General features: G+C 40.5%; 2 protein-coding genes across 9 annotated transcripts in view; one reads left to right on the top strand and one right to left on the bottom strand.

Moving 5' to 3' along the window:
* LOC126295486 (transcription initiation factor TFIID subunit 12-like) overlaps positions 1–17,457 on the bottom strand; it is a 52,681-nt gene extending 35,224 nt beyond the window's left edge. Inside the window, exons 1-2 of one of the 8 annotated variants that reach the window (XM_049988045.1) lie at positions 16,703–17,316; positions 11,256–11,388 (exon numbers count right to left, since the gene is read on the bottom strand). The gene's annotated coding sequence lies outside the window, so the exon portion shown is untranslated. Of the gene's footprint in view, positions 1–11,255; positions 11,389–11,480; positions 11,549–16,702 lie in introns of those variants that run through there. The other 7 variants (XM_049988046.1, XM_049988044.1, XM_049988047.1 and 4 more) reach the window with 7 other exon arrangements.
* A 198-nt stretch (positions 17,458–17,655) lies between these two features.
* The window catches only part of LOC126295480 (protein AF-17-like), a 106,011-nt gene continuing 104,356 nt past the window's right edge, over positions 17,656–19,310 (top strand). Inside the window, exons 1-2 of the mRNA XM_049988027.1 lie at positions 17,656–17,834; positions 17,942–18,278. Of these exons, the coding sequence (XP_049843984.1) occupies positions 18,170–18,278 (109 nt within the window). The 5' untranslated portion in view covers positions 17,656–17,834; positions 17,942–18,169. The remainder of the gene's footprint in view (positions 17,835–17,941; positions 18,279–19,310) is intronic.

Here is a 19,310-nt window from a genome sequence, read left to right as displayed (position 1 = left end):
CAAACCACGTGATCTGTGGTGGAGTGGAAAGGCCACTTTGGAATTGTGATATATGCCCTCAGGCTTCGAGGTACTGACAAAGACGGTGGCTGACCGTAAGTTCGAATAGCTCGTACAGTCCACTAGCCTGAGAGATTGGCAGATAGTTAGTTAAAATATGTGGATCCTTTCCCAGTTTCAGGACAGGAATAATGGTACCTTCACACCATTGAGAAGGAAATTCTCCCTCTTATTGGACAAATGAGCCGAGTACCTAGATTCGAAGACTGCAAAGTTCTGTTAGCTGTCTGTTGCGAAGTTGTAGAACATCACTGAACAGACAGCTGCCACTGTAACGTGTTGCCAGTGTAGCAGCTTCCAGTGGCAGCAAAAGTTTGATTTTCAGTACTTCAAGTAGTTACTGAGTAACTTTAAAAAATTAAACTACTTATTAAAATTAGAACCTCGTGTTAAAAGGTTTAACACTATAAGACACTTATTACAGTCAGAAACCCAAAGGAATTCTGGTTGTGTGTAAAGGCTGTTAGGCACCAAAGTTAGTGATCTATCCATATTGAATGAGACAGGAACTGTAATAGAGGGTAGCACAGAAAGAGCTGCAATGCTTAACTCCATTTTGATACGTTTCTTTGCAAATAATTACCCAGGAGAATTGCTCCAATTTAATCCTCGTACCTCTGAAGAGACGAGTGAAGTATCAGTGATGTTGAGAAACAGATGAAATCTTTAAAACTGAACGGAGCTCCAGGGCCCGATGGAATCCCCCTCTCATTCTATACTGAATTTGAGGCCGAGTTACCCTCCTCCTATATTCTATCGTAGATTCCTCTGACAGAAACTCGTGCCCTGTTCTTGTAAAAAAGCAGAGCTAATATCCTTCTACGAGAAGGGTAGTAGATGTCAACCACAAAACTACTATTCAATATCTTTGACACGGATATGTTGTAGAATCTTAGGACATATCTTGAGCTCAAACAGAATCAATGATGTGAAATCAGACTCTCACTTTTCTCACGTGACATACTGAAAGCTTCGGATCAAGACAGTCAGTAGACGCAGTATTTCTTGATTTCCAAAAAGCATTTGACAGTGTCACACCTACACTGTCAAAATTATGATCATATGGGGGAATCGACTGAAATTTGTGACTGGGCTGAGGACTTTCTGGTAGCGAGGACATAGTAATTTATCTCAGACGGAGAGCCATCGTCAGACGCATAAGTAACGTTGGGTGTGCCCCCGGGAAGAGGAAGCAATTACTGTTTAATGTCCCATCGATAATGAGGTCATTAGAGAGCAAAGTGTATCGATAGCCTCGCTGTTCACGTTACGTATTACTGATCCTGCTTGTTTAAAAGCAGGTGCTAGACTTCAGATTACTGGTAGAATAGTGAGGAAGTGCAATCAGTCTACAAAAGAGATCGCTTACAACTCACTCGTGCGACCCATCCTACAATATTGCTCAAATGTGTGGGACCCGTACGAAATAGGACTGACAGGAGATATTGAATGTATACAGAGAAGGGCACCACAAACGGTCACAAGTTTGTTTCATCTGTCGGACAGTGTGACAGAGATAATGAAGAAACTGAACTGGAAGACTAAGATAGACGTAAACTGTCCTGAGAAAGTCTACTGACAAAGTTTTAAGCAGCCTTAAATAGTGGCACTGGGAATATACAACAGCAACCCGGGTATCACTGACACAGGGATCGTGAGGATAAGATAAGAATAGCTACAGCATGCGCAGAGGCATTTAAACAACCATTCTTCCCACACTCCATACGTGAATGGAATGGGAAGAAACCCTAATAACTGGCACATCGGGACATACCCTCTGCCACGCATTTCACGGTGGTTTTCACGTGTACGCATATATCGCAAGACAGTGTGGCTCGTGGATTGCAAATTACGCATAAGATATTCATCCAGTATTCGAGAACGAGAAGAACCGGCGACTTCAAAAACAGTGTAAGGATAATTGCAAATCTTTAAGGAAAACAACAATTAAAGGAAAAATGTTCATCGGTTACTACATTTTTGTTGTTGACAAATAAAATCTCACCAGCAGGCGAGACTCTTAATTTACTACTTCTTCAGTAACCTCTATTTGGGACGCGTTTTGTAGACAGCGTTCACGTGTACCACTGAGCGCACCTGCAACACTGTACTGTCGCAGGGCAGGCAGTCTAGGTACGTGGCCACAAACTTCGAGGCACTATTTCACACACTGGAGCTCGAGTCTCGGAAAAATTTGGGTGGGGTTACTGGTGTGCTATAAATAGGACTTAGCACTGATACGTGCAAAAAATATTTTCTTTGAAAAGAACCAATGGTCGAGTAAATATTAAGCTGCTATACTATTCTTAAGTAAAAATAGTTCTGTTACTGACAAACTGCTGTGGTGGGGAGTGCCATTGCCGGAATATGGGCAGCCACACTCGGCGAGGTGCAACAAAGCGTGCGACACGTCGAGTGTGCGGCGAGCCGAAGGGAACTGCGATCGGCCAGCCGAAATGCTCCCGCCACACTGAAAGTTACTTCAATCCGCATATCGTAGCAGATTGACAGCAGCCAAATAGTAACTGAAGAGCCACCAACTTTTTTCATATATTACTCGGTGAAATGTACGTAGCACAGGTACGAGTAGCACGAAGTAGTACAAATATAGTTTACTGTTAATACAGTATACAGGTGAAGTTTCTGTTGTGCCTCTGTTTCATGTTAATGTATACCTTCAGTTGTTTCACATCCTCGAAGATTCTCCTCCTCCTCCTCCTCCGTGTGGGATCTACACAACACAAATGAATGAACAGGTAAAGTCAGTTAGCAATACTGTACACTACAATGCTTCAAACAAAGCATTCACACAACTTCACACATCTGTTATTAGTTGCCTGTGTACAGCAAAAGTAAAAATCTTTTTAATATCGACGTTACGAGTGTGCAGAATTTCCATCTACACAACCATATATTCCAACGAATTGTTCGAGTGGCAAATGACGCACTCTTTTCGGTACCGCCCCTTTAATTGCGAAGTCTGACCTACTCCGACATTCGTGTCACATCTCTGTGCAGTCGACGAGTTCCTACACTCTGATACAAGTAATATAGGTCATATTTTGACATTCGCAAATGGCTTCACATTTCAAAGGTACATATTGGCAGAAATAATACGAACAGGCATTTTCATCCGTACGCTGCAGCGAAAGTCATTTGGCAGAGAATACGTACAGACCAGTGCAATGCATGTGGGCTCTGTGAGGGGAGAGGGGGCGTGGGTAGCAACAGGGACAGTCCCCACTTCCCACTCACTTCTGCGTGTGGCAGCAGTACTTGCTCCCGCCGAGGCTCTCCTGTTCTGCTTTTGTCATATGTGCGGAACCTAGTGCCAAATAAATAAAGTCGGCCTATTTTATATCTCTATATGCTCTTCCAGAGTATCAGTAGCTTACGGGGTGGGGAAGGAGCTAGTGCTAGTATTAACAGTAGTCATACATTTCTCACACAACAGTCCACATCACATGGTCACCTTATGTTAAGCACAACTGCAAGAACACATCTCCGAGACAGAAATCTGAAATGTTCGTTCGTTCGTCGTAGATGCCGTCGAGGAGGGGAATGTACGGGGATGCGGTTAGAGTTTTATTTACGCGCACATATCACGTGACGGACGGACGATAACTGCAAGCCAGGATGACGATAAAACCACGTATCGCATTCGCGCTACCTGCCAGTTGGGCAATTTATTCTGCACCGTCGGTTCCTGCCTCGGAGAATAGACGATCGCCACAGAGGAAGAGTGGCCGAGACGGTGCCTGTGACATCGTGGGGCCGAGAGAAAACTTGTTATATAGCTACAGTTAATCGATATCTGTTAATGAAGACAGAACATTTTTGGACTTTATCGGTATCAGCCAATGTTTTTGCGACGTTCCGCAAAATGTAACAACTTTGTAATGCACAGTTACTGTAATCGAGAATACGACAAATAAGACATCGTTAACGAGAATTGTCAAATTTATTTTGAAAGTTGGATTTGCACTCTCAACTTCCAGCAGTAGCTGCAGTACTTCAAGAAAAGAATTACAACTGAAAGATGTTGACGACAGTGGCAAAGTATGGTGAAAGGGGTTAAATAATGGCAGGTCTTAGCTCCCGATCAGACCCTTTTGCCACCCAGTATCACGGTACCAGTCAAACGTCGCATTCCTTGTGAAAGGGCCCTTTATACCAAAGGACTGAAGTAGTTCAAAGTATTTGTAATAACTTTTCTGCAGTGGAAGATTCCTTCTCACAAGTAAACAATTTATTTTTTTTAAAAAAACATACTTTATTATTTTTTTGCTATAGTTATTTCGATTTCATCATCAACTACCCAGCAAAGGGAAATTACAGCTTGTGGACTGCCCTGATCACTTGCTCTTTTCTTTCCTTTTTGAAACCTTTTGGAAGTGACGTTATGCCAAGATCTGCATTTTTCTACAACACCGTTTCTTTATAGCACAACTCTCTCGTACCTAAAACTGTGATGGTGTGCGACACTACTTTACTGCATTATATCAACATTTTTGATTCAATGTCATACATCAAATAAACAGTTATTTCTTTGTTTGCCTCCTAGATGTCTAGAAAGATCACATGTGTTTATACAATAACTCAAACAGAATGCAGTCAAGTATTCAGAATATCAATCAAAAGTGTCAAAAGGTTTAAATTACGAAGGATGAAAGAAAAACGAGCATTTCAAATGATGGAACGAAGTTAATATTCGAGTGTTAGTGGGATATGATAAGACAGAAGCAGCACAGAGAAAAGCTAAAATCATTCGGCAAGACAGGCAAAGGATTCCTAGAAAGTGTTCTTGAAGCAGTACTGTAGCATGTCACTAGGGAAAGCAGCTGATAAGGCAATGACAAGTTTGCCAACACCCCAAGGAAATTAAAACAGTGGTAGAAAAACTGTTTGTTGACAAGGTACCAGAATTTGTGAGTAATCTGAATCAGTGCCATAAATTGAAAGAAAGGCTGTAAACATCTGAATGAACAAATGAAAGCTAATGCGATACAGTTTTATCTTTGTGATGACATTGGCAGAACAGAACCAGATAAAAAGGACAAAGTTACCATAAGGACCACCCAAACTGGGAAGAAAGGAGTGGTTCAAAAATATATGATAATTACTGCTAAAGGCTATGAAGTAGTATTCTGATTGTGTGGTTGAAAAATCCAAGTTTTGTGAGCTTTGCCCACCATTTGTATTTCCCGTTTCCTCTACGTTCCGTAACATGTGCACGTAGATACCACACTAATACGCAGTTAAACAGGAGTATTTCCACGTAGAATACTATAATTAATAGCCCTCTGTTTGCGTGATCTTGAAAACTTTGACTGCATGTCAGACAGGATGAAAATAGGCACCTGCAACTTTGCACATATCTTCAGTGACGAAGAAACAATTCTTAATGAAATACAATGTACCCAATGGAAGGTTTTCACGGGCACCCCAAACTATAACGGAAACTGGATTCATATCTGCCTGTGTGAAAAAGATACACCTAGAGTTCCCAGCACTCAAAACTTCACTGTTATGTGTAAAGAAAACAGACTCGGCACTCTGAAGATGTGAAGACAACATTTGTAAATTGTAATGCACTTGTTCGGACAGATTTTGCGCAACACTATACCACTGTGAGCCGAGACGAAATTGAAAGTGTTCACTGGGACCAGCACAAGTCTACTCTTTTCACTGCTGGCGTTTGGTTAAATTGTCATATTATTGCTAATTGTGCCATTGTAAGTGACGATATGTCCCATATGGGCATTCTTTAAAACCCTCGTTCAGGATCTGAAGAAAAAACAGTCGAATTTTCAGCGTATCAAAATTTTTCCCACGGTTGTGCTTCACAGTTCAAGAATCACTTTACACTTTCTTATCTTCCACATTTTCAGTCTGAATTTGACATTTCTGCTCCGACCGGAATACGCTGCCACTTCCCTCGGCAAAGAGGCAGGTTGACGGTGTCGGAGGAACTACGAAAAGAATCGTTTGGCAAATGTCAAAATTACCTCGGTAGACAGTAAACTTGCCATACAAATTACGTATATGTGCAAAACAGAATTAAAAAGGTTTAACGCTTCTTTTCACAAGAACAGGAGTAGTTCAGTCATCGGCATCATTTCTGGGTAGTCTCTGGAAAAATCCTCAACCGATCCCATCCCTTTGTGAAGTCCATCACAGTTTGGTGGCGGTAGAAGCGTGAACAGAAAAGTCCCCATCCAGCAGAGAACACAGCACCACCTAGCCAGGAGACTTTGTACTGCAGTGGGGAGATCCAGGAGGGAGGAAGACTATTTGGCAAAAGCGAAGGAATACGAGGAGGAAACTAACCAAGTATTTCTCGACTACAAGCTGGATTTGGCCAGTAAATGAAGACAAGTCTTGAGAAGACATATCAATAATTGTGAAGAAAGTACAAACTCCTAATTTGATCAACAAAAGACGCCAGTTTGTGTTTCAGAAATAAATGCACAAATGCACATTTGCAAACTTGTCCCCCCCCCCCCCCCCCGCCACCCAATTTTGTATTGCATATATTGAATTGTATAATTGCTTTTATGTTAATTTCAATCATAAGTTCACTTTCCTGTCTCCCATTTCATACTAAAGTACTACATGTCACACACACACACACACACACACACACACACACACACACACACACACACACACACACACACACACACAAAAGCAAAATGTAAAAGTGCACTACCGAAAAAAAAAGCAGGAAAGTGATATTGTCTGATCACAGTATCCACCAGTCACGTCTGCAATCAGTCATCTATTACAAATACCTGCTGTAACACTCTGTAGGCATACAAAGCAGAACAATTACCCGGGCTCAGTCGTAGGTTAAGAAGGTGCAACACTGTAGGGTAATATTGGGAAATGAAGTCAGTATACAGAGAAGACCACTTCCAGAACACTCGTTCAACTCATCCGAGACTATTGCTCTAGTGAATCACAGACCCGTACCGATGAAGGGATACTGAACTTACAGCAAGTAGGACAGCACAGACAGTCACCGGATCATCCGACTGACAGGACAGCACCACAGAGGTGCGGGAATACTGGACTTGGCAGAAATTCTGAGGTGGATACAAACTGACCCACGAAATCTTTCTTACAACTATAGTGGGTGCATATCATTCCAGCAGGGATCTCAAAGAAAACATTACACTGGATTTTAAATAATCATTCTTACCGTGTTCTGTATACAAACAGAATGGGAAGAAACCATAAAGTGTGGGACTGAAATATCCTCAGCCGTGAACTCTGTCTGCAGAGTACAGACATATATAACACAGACCAAAAGTGTCAAAATACTGAGGGATGCCGAGAGATAGGAATGCAAACGTACAGCAAGAGGCAGGGGATTCAGTGTGCTCCTGGTGTCAGCTGAAAAGCTATGTGAGCAGGGTCTGCAATGACCCATGATGGAAAGTTCAAAAAAAAATATTGTTACTTAAGGTTTGGAATTAACCAGGCTTTGAACTAATTATATACCTGTTACATTCTAATTATCTTCTACTGCTGAATTAAGCTGACACTTATAATACCACAAAGATGTCTAGCATCAAAACAGCAAAGTCCAAAAATTGATGAAAATGAATTTCCGTAGTCAGTTTAAAGTAGAAGTATATCACTATCAGGTGAAGCAAGAATAGGCATCAAAATCAGCCTTTTCTTCGTCATACAGAGCACCAAATTCTCAGTCGTGCAACAGAATGCTCCGAGTTGTGCGAGCAGTCAATTTGTGATCGGCTCTGTCGAGCAACGATCTCTGAGTCAGAGCATATAGCAAACTCTAGCTGTTTGTAATGTTTATTCACTGAACTTCTAATGTTTCATTTGTCTGTATCCTCAGACTTCTTACCATACGACATGCCGCGAAACATTATTAAATGCCTTCTCTAGAATACATAGTTAAAACCTCACTCACAATGAAAATATATTGGATCTAATGGCAGCAAATAGACCTGACCTCTATGAGGATGTCCACCAAAACTGGTACCTGTGAACATGATGATGTTGCAGCAACAATAATTATGAAATTCCAAAGGACAACTAAAACATGCAGAAAGATACACATGTTCAGTAAACTAGATTACAAAAATCAACAGTTTTGTACTTCAATGAGAAATTTGAAACTTTCAGCACATGTCAGGAGGATGTAGAAGAACTCTAGCTCAAGTTTAAAAGAATAGCTGACCATGTACAGGACATATATGTATGCAGAAAAACAGTCCACAATGTAAGGGAACCCCCATGGTGTACAGCCACTGTAAAGAAACTTTTAAAGAAACAGATTCACTGCACAATAGGTGTAAAAACAAGCACACGACAATAAATGCAGAGATGCTGATTGAATCATTTGGCTGTCAAGAGAGCCTTCAATCATTACCGTAGCAGAACATTGTCAAGTGATCTTTTGGAAAACTCAAAGAAATTCTGGTTGTATATAAAGGTTCTCAGTGACAAAGTAAGTGCCCAGTCACTCGGGAGTGAGGCAGGAACTGGAATCAATGGTAACAAAGAAAAATGAAAGAATGTGGTATCCTATGTCTACAATATCAGGAATTGGCCAACTCACACACGTACCTGGGTGTAACTCTTTGCAGGGATATGAACTGAAATTATCACATAGGCTCAGTTATGGGTAAAGCAGTTGGTAGACTTTGGTTTATTGATGGAATACGGGGGAAGTGCAAACAGTCTACAAAGGAGACTGTTTCAAATCACTAATGTGACATTCTAGAATACTGCTCAAGTGTGTGGGACAGTACAAAGCAGGGGATATTGAACGTATGCAAAGAAGGGCAACAAATGGTTACAGGTTTGTTTGACCCGTGGGAGAGAGTTACACAGATGCTGAAGAAACTGAACTGGCATTCTTGAAGATAGGTGTAAACTAACCTGAGAATGTCTACTAACAAAGTTTCAAGAACCAGCTTTAAATGAGAGCTCTAGGAATATACTACAACTTTCTACGTATCACTCTCATATGTACCATAACAACAAAATTATAATAATTACAGCATGCACAAAGGCATTCAAACAGTCATTCTTTCCACACTCAATATGTGAATGGAATGGAGAGAGACCTATGCCATCATCCAATTTATGATGAAATGCCCTTTTTTTTTTTTTTTTTTTTTTTTTTTTGCTGCTATAAAGGAAAATAATTACAATCGAAGGAAATGACGAAAGACAAATATAACGATTTTTGTTACAATTTTATATACATATATATAGAAAGAAACATTCCACATGGAAAAAATATATCTAAAAACAAAGATGATGTGACTTACCAAACAAAATTGGGATTGTTTGGTAAGTCACATCATCTATGTATATATATACATACAAATGTCTGCTTGTGCGTGTGTGTGTGTGTGTGCGTGCGCGTGTGTGTGTGCGCGTGTGTGTGCGCGTGTGTGCGTGTGTGTGTGCGTGCAAGTGTACACTTGTCCTTTTTTTGCCCCTAAGGGAAGTCTTTCCGCTCCCGGGATTGGAATGACTCCTTACCCTCTCCCTTAAAACCCACATCCTTTCGTCTTTCCCTCTCCTTCCCTCTTTCCTGAAGAAGCAACCATCGGTTGCGAAAGTTAGAAATTCTGTGTGTGTGTTTTATTTATTGTGCCTATCTACCGGCACTTTCCCGCTTGGTAAGTCTTGGAATTTTTAATATATTTTTCCCATGTGGAAGTTTCTTCTGGGAAAAATATATTAAAAACAAAGATTCCAAGACTTACCAAGCGGGAAAGTGCCGGTAGATAGGCACAATGAATAAAACACACACACAGAATTTCGAGCTTTCGCAACCGGCGGCTGCTTCGTCAGGAAAGAGGGAAGGAAAAGGAAAGATGAAAGGATGTGGGTTTTAAGGGAGAGGGTAAGGAGTCATTCCAATCCCGAGAGCGGAAAGACTTACCTTGGGGGGGAAAAAAGGATAGGTATACGCACACGCGCGCGCGCACGCACACACGCACACACACACACACACACAGATATATCCATACATACATACACAGACACAAGCAGACATATTTCAAATATGTCTGCTTGTGTGTGTGTGTGTGTGTGTGTGTGTGTGTGTGTGTGTGTGTGTGCACGCGAGAGTATATACAATAAAATAACACACAAATCCACACACAAAATTACGAGCTTTCGCAACCGGCGGTTGCTTCGTCACGAAAAGAAAAGATGAAAGGATGTGGGTTTTAAGGGAGAGTGTAAGGAGTCATTCCAATCCCAGGAGCAGAAAGACTTACCTTAGGGGGGAAAAAAGGATAGGTATACACTCGAGCGCACACACATACACACACATATCCATCCATACATACATATACAGACACAAGCAGACTCTTTGCCTTTAAATATATCTGCTTGTGTGAGTGTGTGCGAGAGAGAGAGAGAGAGAGAGAGAGAGAGAGAGAGAGAGAGAGAGAGAGAGAGAGAGAGAGAGAGTACACCTGTCCTTTTTTCCCCCTGAGGTAAGTCTTTCTGCTCCCGGGATAGGAATGACTCCTTACCCTCTCCCTTAAAACCCACATCCTTTCATCTTTCCTGAAGAAGCAACCATTGGTTGCGAAAGCTAGAATTTTGTGTGTATGTTTGTGTGTCTATTGACCTGCCAGCGCTTTTGTTTGGTAAGTCACATCATCTTTGTTTTTAGATATATTTTTCCCACGTGGAGTGTTTCCCTCTATTATATATATATAAAATTGTAACAAAAATCGTCAAGTCAAAACTTAAGGGGGGGGGGGGGGGGGGAGAAGAAAGAAAAAACCAAGGTTCATTATGAATCTGTGTCCCTCTGTAGAACTCTAATACACCATTAAAGCTGCAACTATGAAAGAAAAATATTTGTGTCCAACCACTGTTTTGTCTATAGAGGTTTTTCATTCAGAAAAAGATGCTTTCAGTGACTTGGCCAAGTTTGTTACTACATATCTCAGCTGGCTTTTTACCACCGGTTTCAAATGTATTTGTGTATGTCACACACATTGCACACACGTCTCACTCTTTGCTCCTTTACACCACAGTACCCAGAGGGGATGTTAAATCATTTTAAACAGTTTTACATACGACGCTCCCCTCTCATCCACACCCTAACCCCTGCGAGCAGCAGAGCTACCTCACGCCCACACTACTTTTATTATAACAACTAGCCAACTGCAAGTAGGACTTACGTGGCGAGGATTCCGTGAAAACTTGACTGCGTACACTGACAGTTAATCCTCCTCCCTCCTGGAGTCGAGGTGTTATCTATATTGATAGTGGCAAGATATTGCGCCCAGGAATTCCAATACTATATTAAAATCTCTACAAAGAGATGTGGACTTCAGCATATACATTTAGAAAGGGAAAATTTAATAAATTATTTTATATTTACTTTCAAAAATAATACAACTTACATTTTATGATTACATGCAGTAATATGTTCCTCATAAGCTTTTGATGGATGATAAATGCAATGTAAGCTCTAAAAGCAAAAAGATATTTTTCTGTTATATAATTATAGTATAACAATTTTTGGATTTTTCAAGCTGCTGGAAAACCATTCTGGAGTGTAATTAGCAGTCTTCAAAAGGGAGGTAAGACGGAAATGACAAGTATTTTCGACAGGTCAGGAAAACTGCTGGTGAGTCCTGTGGATGCCTTGGACAGATGGAGGGAATATTTTGAAGAGTTGCTCAATGTAGGTGAAAATGCGATCAGTAATGTTTCAGATTTCGAGGTAGAATGGGATACGAATGATGATGGAAATAGGATTACATTTGAGGAAGTGGAGAAAATGGTCAATAGATTGCAGTGCAACAAAGCAGCTGGGGTGGCTGACATTAAGTCGGAACTCATCAAATACAGTGGAATGTCAGGTCTTAAATGGCTACACAGGATAATTGAAATGGCCTGGGAGTCGGGACAGGTTCCATCAGACTGGACAAAAACAGTAATCACACCAATCTTTAAACATGGAAACAGAAAAGAGTGTAACAACTACAGAGGTATCTCTTTAATCAGCGTTGTGGGTAAAATTTTCTCAGGTATTGTTGAAAGGAAAGTGTGAGTATTAGTTGAGGACCAACTGGAAGAAAATCAGTGTGGGTTTAGGCCTCTTAGAGGTTGTCAGGACCAGATCTTTAGCTTATGGCAAATAATGGAGGAGTGTTATCAGTGGAACAGGGAATTGTATCTATGCTTTATAGACCTAGAAAAGGCATATGACCAGGTTCCTAGGAGGAAGTTATCGTCTGTTCTACGAGATTATGGAATAGGAGGCAAACTTCTGCAAGCAATTAAAGGTCTTTACACGGATAGTCAGGCAGCAGTTAGAGTTGGCAGTAAATCGAGTTCATGGTTCAGAGTAGTTTCAGGGGTAAGACAAGGCTGCAACCTGTCTCCACTGTTGTTCATATTATTTATGGATCATATTTTGAAAACAATAGACTGGCTGGGTGAGATTAAGATATGTGAACACAAAATAAGAAGTCTTGCATATGCGGATGACTTAGTTGTGATGGCAGATTCGATTGAAAGTTTGCAAAGTAATATTTTAGAGCTAGATCAGAAATGTAAGGACTATGGTATGAAGATTAGCATCTCCAAAACGAAAGTAATGTCAGTGGGAAAGAAATACAAACGGATTGAGTGCCAAATAGGAGGAACAAAGTTAGAACAGGTGGCCGATTTCAAATACTTGGGATGCATATTCTCACAGGATGGCAACATAGTGAAAGAACTGGAAGCGAGGTGTAGCAAAGCTAATGCAGTGAAGCTGGGTGGATTCAGGTTACCTTAGTAACAAGGTTGAGGTTACGGATATGAAAGTAGCTGGGATGATTGCAGGTACTAGTAGATGGGAACAATGGCAGGAGGGTGTCTACCAGGAGGAAATCAAAGAAAAACTGGGAATGAACTCTATCGATGTAGCAGTCTGGGCAAACAGGCGTAGATGGTGGGGTCACGTTACACGCATGGGAGAAGCAAGGTTACCCAAGAGACTCGTGGGTTCAGCAGTAGAGGGTAGGAGGAGTCAGGGCAGACCAAGCAGAAGGTACCTGGATTCGGTTAAGAATGATTTTGAAATAATAGGTTTAACATCAGAAGAGGCACCAATGTTAGCACTGAATAGGGGATCATGGAGGAATTTTATAAGGGGGCTATGCTCCAGACTGAACGCTGAAAGGCATAATCAGTCTTAGATTATGATGATTCGTTTACTTGTACTACGAATCCTCAGTTCTTGCCAAATTTCATTATGCTAGGTCAATGGGACATACCCTACAGGTTTCGAGGAGCGAGTTTGCTAATATTAAAATATGTAACATAAATGGCCATATCTCTTAATTGTATTGACTTAGGAGCTTTAATTTTTGGCACCACCGAGGAACCGTAAATATTAGTATATGCCATAAATTTCAATTTGACACGCTTACCACTCCTGAAAAAAAGGGTTCTTAACAGATACACAGGCAGGAGGGCAGGTAGACAACAAAGCAATCTTATAAGGATTTCAATTTTACTGATTAAGCTATGGGACTCCATTTTTTCTATACCAAATTTTCTTGAAATTTCTTCAGGCGTCTCCTACTTATGCTTTTACGTCAGCACTTCTTACCCCACCCTCAGTCGTTGGGGCACTATGGAGGTATTGCTGAAACGCACCTGGGGTGAAACGCTATCAGGACTGTTACCCTGGAGCTACGGATTCAATACTAATATCAATCTTATTGAATATGTTTATATATTGGGGCTTCTCATCCACACCCTCACCCCTAAGCATGCAGGCACATGGAAACTGTCCACAGTACTTTCGTAACAATAGTAAGTGATGAATACAAAGATTAGGTTGAATCTGCTCCAGACCCTTCAGGGGGGTCGGTTTGTTTAGGGGAAGAGACTAAAGTCCGAGGTCATCGGATTAGGGAAGGAAGTCGGCCGTGCCCTTTCAAAGGAACCATCCCGGCATTTGCCCGGAGCGATTTAGGGAAATCGCCGGAAAACCTAAATCAGGATGACCGGACGCGGGATCGAACGGTCGTCCTCCCGAATACGAGTCCAATGTGCTAACCACTATGCCACCTCGTTCGATGACCTTTCAGTGTTACGCTCGTACGTCACCCCATTTTCACCCTATCTCCACCCCTATGGAAGGCAGGTCATTCTTACTTAAACAGTGCTCCAAGTAATTGTCAGATAAAATAACAAGCAGAACAACATTAAATCTCCATTGAATGAAGTACAACCCAATCCAACTGCTACATTATGTCATCCCAGAAAATTTTAGGTCAGACAACATAATCAAATCAACATGGAATATTGTTAAAAGAGCAAGGGAACTGCTCTTAGAAGATGGCAGTATTTCTACTGAAGAGAGTGGTAGCAATGTAAGTGTTGAAAAGGAGGAGATTTCAACAGATTCTTTAAATAAGTATGTGCAAAAATTGTTCCAGAGGTGAAAGTAAAATAGTTGGCCTACACTGGGGAATCGATAAAGATGAGATTCAGTGAAATGACAATCTGTCACTCATCCACATCTGGATTAAGGACAATAATCGTCAACCTCCAAAGTGAAAGTCCATACAAAGTTGACGAAATCTCAAAGACACTAAAAGCTCGTATCTCTCTAATCTGATACGTTCTCAGTCACATGTGTAATGTGATAATAGTTCAGGTTTTCTTCTCAGACATATCAAAATATGCCACTGTTAGGCATCTCTACAGAAAAATGTGACTCGATGTCAAACACGCGATCTAGTGTTCATTCCTTACATTATTTTCCAAAATTTCTGATTAGTTAATGTAAAAGAATACTGGAATCCACCTGAGTAATAATGGGATATGTAATGACTCACAGCTTGAATTTCGAAAGGGCTGTTTTACTAAAGACCCTATTCATACCTCAGATGGGTACAGAATAAAATATTACCAGTCTGGGCCTTCTGTAACTTAGTAACAAAACTCTATTGTGTCAATCACAAAATTAAAACGCTGAGGCTTTGCCACATCATTCGGTATGGACTGCAGGGTCATCCCCTGCCGAAGACACCATTTGGATGGGCTACAGGGGCAACGTGGCTACTACATCACTCTGCCACTGCCAGTTTGGCAGACATTTTGAGTCACTACATCTCAGATGAGTAGTTGACGGCACAATCAAGAATGCACCACTGGTCTCTCTCCCCCCCCCCCCCCCCCCCCCCTACCACCACTGAGGAAAAATCACAAACAGTACCAGGAATTGAACCTGCGTACTCAGAATAGGAGCCAATGAGCCACCACTCTACTACAGAACTGGGCAATTGCGACAGCCTCTTATAGAAATTAAGTTCTTATGGAATAAGTAGTTATTTTAGAAACAGACTGCAGGAACTTGGCCTAGGCCATTAGTGTAATACAAAGAGCGACAATACATTGTCTGCACGGGTAGAAATTACAATCGGGGTCCCACAGTGTTCGATTATTGGGCCCTTGCTGTTCTCTGTTCATGTTAATGAATTAATTAGGCCTGTTTGCAGATGATACAAGTATTGTTCTGAAGCTGAACAAGCAAGCAGTTATAAAGAAACAATAACCTAAATAATGTTTTTCTGAAAGTTAATTAGAATAGATTCAGTTTTCATTCCATCCCAAAAATGAGGTGATTCTTGAGAGTGTGGAACAAGTCAGGAAGCATAACATAAAAATAATAACTGGTTTTGCACAAATGGGCTAGCTTTAAAATTTTGGAAAAACACAGCTATTCCACGTTTGCTTTGGCCAAAATATCCCAGTTCCTGCTATTCAAATAACATACAAATAAGAAACAAACTGAGAACAACATTTCAACTTCTTATGTGCGAATACAGATGGAAACAAAACAAAACGATAATACTGTTAAAACATTTAAGTCTGGCTAATTCTGGCATAAGAATAACTTTAGGAAGTGAGTTAATATATTTTTATTCACTGTTGTCTTATGGGATAATATTCTGGGTAACTCCTAGCTTATGCAAAAAGTATTCATTGCAGAAAAGAAAGTAATTTGAAATGTGTGGGGGGCACACAGACAAACATCTCATGCACATCTCTTTAAGAATCTGGGACTACTGGACTAATCTCGCTGTACAATTATTCACTCACAGAATTTACCATCAAAACGCCATGTGTGAGTGCAAGTAACATAGATATTTCCTACTGCAACACTAAAAGGAAAAAGATATGGATTAACGTTCAATGAAATATATGTTTTGAAATGTAGATTAAAGATGTTTCTCCTCAACTACAGCTCCCATACCATAGAGGAATTCTTGAATCGAAATAGTCATTTTTACAGAAAAGAGCCTGTAAGTGACCAGCACAAAGCAACATAAAAATTCTCCTAATGTTAAGATAAATGTGACTTATGGAACAATAACCATCAGCTATAACAGAAAGAACATCGCACTCAAGTCTCCTTTATTTCTACTTCAAGCATCTGTAACTTCTACCTTGTGCGGGTAGATAATAAAGATTGTCCCTAAGGATTCCAACCCATCATCATGAATCTATTCGCAGTGGGCACCACATTCCCAAAGATATAAGTTATGTTTGTGACACATTTCCAATACATTATATTATTATATATTTAATACATTTAACTTTCACAAATACTGACCATGAAAGACTTAATTCAAATTGCCTACTACTTTTCAATAGTAGTTTGTCGACGTCTAAAAACTTAGTACAGAGCTAAACTTTCACTCTTTGTAAGATACCGGTATTGCAGTAAACACGTGCAGCTTTCACAACACGTCAAAGTAAAAACTTCCTTTGCAAAGCACAGATGATGCTTCATATTTCATAATGATCTTCCACGGGATAAAACTAAAAGAGAGCATGATATATTGAAATTTACTGCATTTAAACTATTATGTTCGTGTGATAACGTTTCGCTTCTAAGTACCATTTTACGTAAGTTGTAATATACGAGACGGTAAATGAGCAAGTGTTTCAGTTTAAAACACAATGAACTTAACTGCAAACTACAGACGTGGTTGCAAAGGCTTCTGAAAATCTGATATTTCGACGAATGCTTTTCATTTTGTACGGAATAGTATGCTTATCATTCTGCTGCGTCTAAAATTTTAGGGAGTATGTAGCCTCCCGTCATCTCGAATGGGAAACGAAATATTTACTGAAACATTATAGCCACTGCCATGACACACTAGTTAAAGTATGTAGCTTCCTCACCAGTGTCTACAAGATAGACTGTTGAATGAAAAACGACTTCTAATTTTTTGCTCAAAACTTATACCTACGTTTTACTATCGTTGTCTTCTATGTTAGCGTCCCAAAGCTCATCAATCAAAGATAATGCTTCGCTACAGAAGACCATGCCGGTAAGTCTAAGTGTGAACAAAATTTAGTTTTATGACTGACTGACTTGTTCTTATATATGGTAGGTGGTATTTGGTACTGTAGACATTGATCTGATACACTTGTCGAAGAAAAATAGAAGTATTACGGGGCTACTTAGCTTTCTATGGAGGTCGGTATAAAAGAGAAAGTCGGCAGCGTATCTTTGATCGAGTAACTATCCCGCCAACGCGCATGCGCGATAGTGTTTTGCTCGCGTACAATTCTTATTGTGTTTGGAAAGGCGAAAGTGTGGAGCGTAAAATGGTGAATCCGTCAATATTTACGTGAACTGATTAGTGAGGGAGGATTCCGCTGGTAAACACCGTTGAAGACGAGACGTCTGTCGCAACGGTACTACAGAGAAGGCCAGAATTGACCTGTTCACCACGGTTGGAAGCTCACATCACTCTTACTGTTTATTTCATACTTTCCCGTTTTCTGCTGTAGCTAAAAGGGAATTAATAATTTATAAATTGTACAACTCTTACGCGGATAGGAGAGCTCAGCAAGCGTGGCATCCGGCTCGGACTCCCCTCGAGACCGGGTTATACAAGAAAGCCCCGGGATGAGGTGACTTTTCGAAACGAGCCTTTTGTTCGACGAAGGCACATCCAAGACGCGGGGTCAAAATGAGACACGAAAGGGCAAGGGCGCTGGAGGACGGCGGAGAAAGAAGGGCGGACGGGACAATGGGCTAACACAGCAAGGTGCAGACCAGACAAGCATGAAGGAGATGGTAGGGGGGTGCTGTGTTTGTTCAGATGAGAGAGGGTGGGCTGAAAACCCACTCGTCTACTGTGATGGTCAAGGATGCACTGTGGCGGTACATCAGGGTGAGTTTTAGTCGCGTAAATACCTTTGTATACGCTGTGCTTCTGCAGAGGACATATGCGCTAACATAACCTCAACGCTGTCCACATGAGAGTGTAAACAAACAGTGTTCGAATTTATCCATTTATTAGCCTTTGTTTTTTTTTTTTTATTTGCTTCGTGCTACTTACTCTAATGCATTTTGTGTTAAAAGCAGTTAAGTCTGGTATTAACTACATAATGTAGAACTACTGTCTGCGTTATGAGGAATGAAGTGAACAAAACTGCAGGATATTTACATAAGTTCGTGCTATGACGAATATTTTAGAGTACTTTCTTGTCCAGATTTTGCCGTTGAAGAGGCCTGCAGTGGAAATATAAAAGGCCTATGCCTTTCAGTAGAATCATCCCAAGATTCTCTGTTGGAAAAACTCTGCTTTGCTGGATTTTTTTTTCCTCTTTTCTTTCCCCCCCTCCCGCCTCTCCGCTATTCCTGGACAAAATTGAGCATAGGAATCATAGCCAACTGCTCCATTAGTGCCTTAGAGAAAAATCGCGATATATAACATGTAGGCCTATGTAATTTGCTAACAATTGAACATCATATATTTGATATTTCTGACATAATTTGGGATTAGGAGACCAAGAAAAGTGTTAATTAAGAGATTCTATGTCTGAGGAAGGAATTAAAATAGGTAAGGAGAATTTGTTCTACTCTGATATGTAATTTCATTATTTAATAATTGCTGTAACTTCGAGGTGTGCATCAAAAGGCAACAACAGAGAAAAAGAAAGGCCTAATGCAGTAAAGATTTTGGAGATAATGTCTGATAAGTGTCTGTGTCTTCACTTACCTATTTCTGAAGAATGGTCTGTTATGAAAATTCAGGTGCACATATTTATGTTATGTGATTGGTACTTAATTTATGTTAATGCTGCCAGAGTGTGTGATTTTTATAAGTATAATGCTGCCTTTGCAGTGTTTCTAGTTGCTCAAATAATAATTATTTTAGGCTACACCATTATACTGGCGTTCAGTTGCTACATTTAATTGC

This window comes from Schistocerca gregaria, chromosome 11, assembly GCF_023897955.1.
Source record: "Schistocerca gregaria isolate iqSchGreg1 chromosome 11, iqSchGreg1.2, whole genome shotgun sequence".
NCBI classification, from domain to species: domain Eukaryota; kingdom Metazoa; phylum Arthropoda; class Insecta; order Orthoptera; family Acrididae; genus Schistocerca; species Schistocerca gregaria.
The sequence above is the reverse complement of the archived record's forward strand: the minus strand, read 5'-3'. Positions and strand labels throughout refer to the sequence as shown.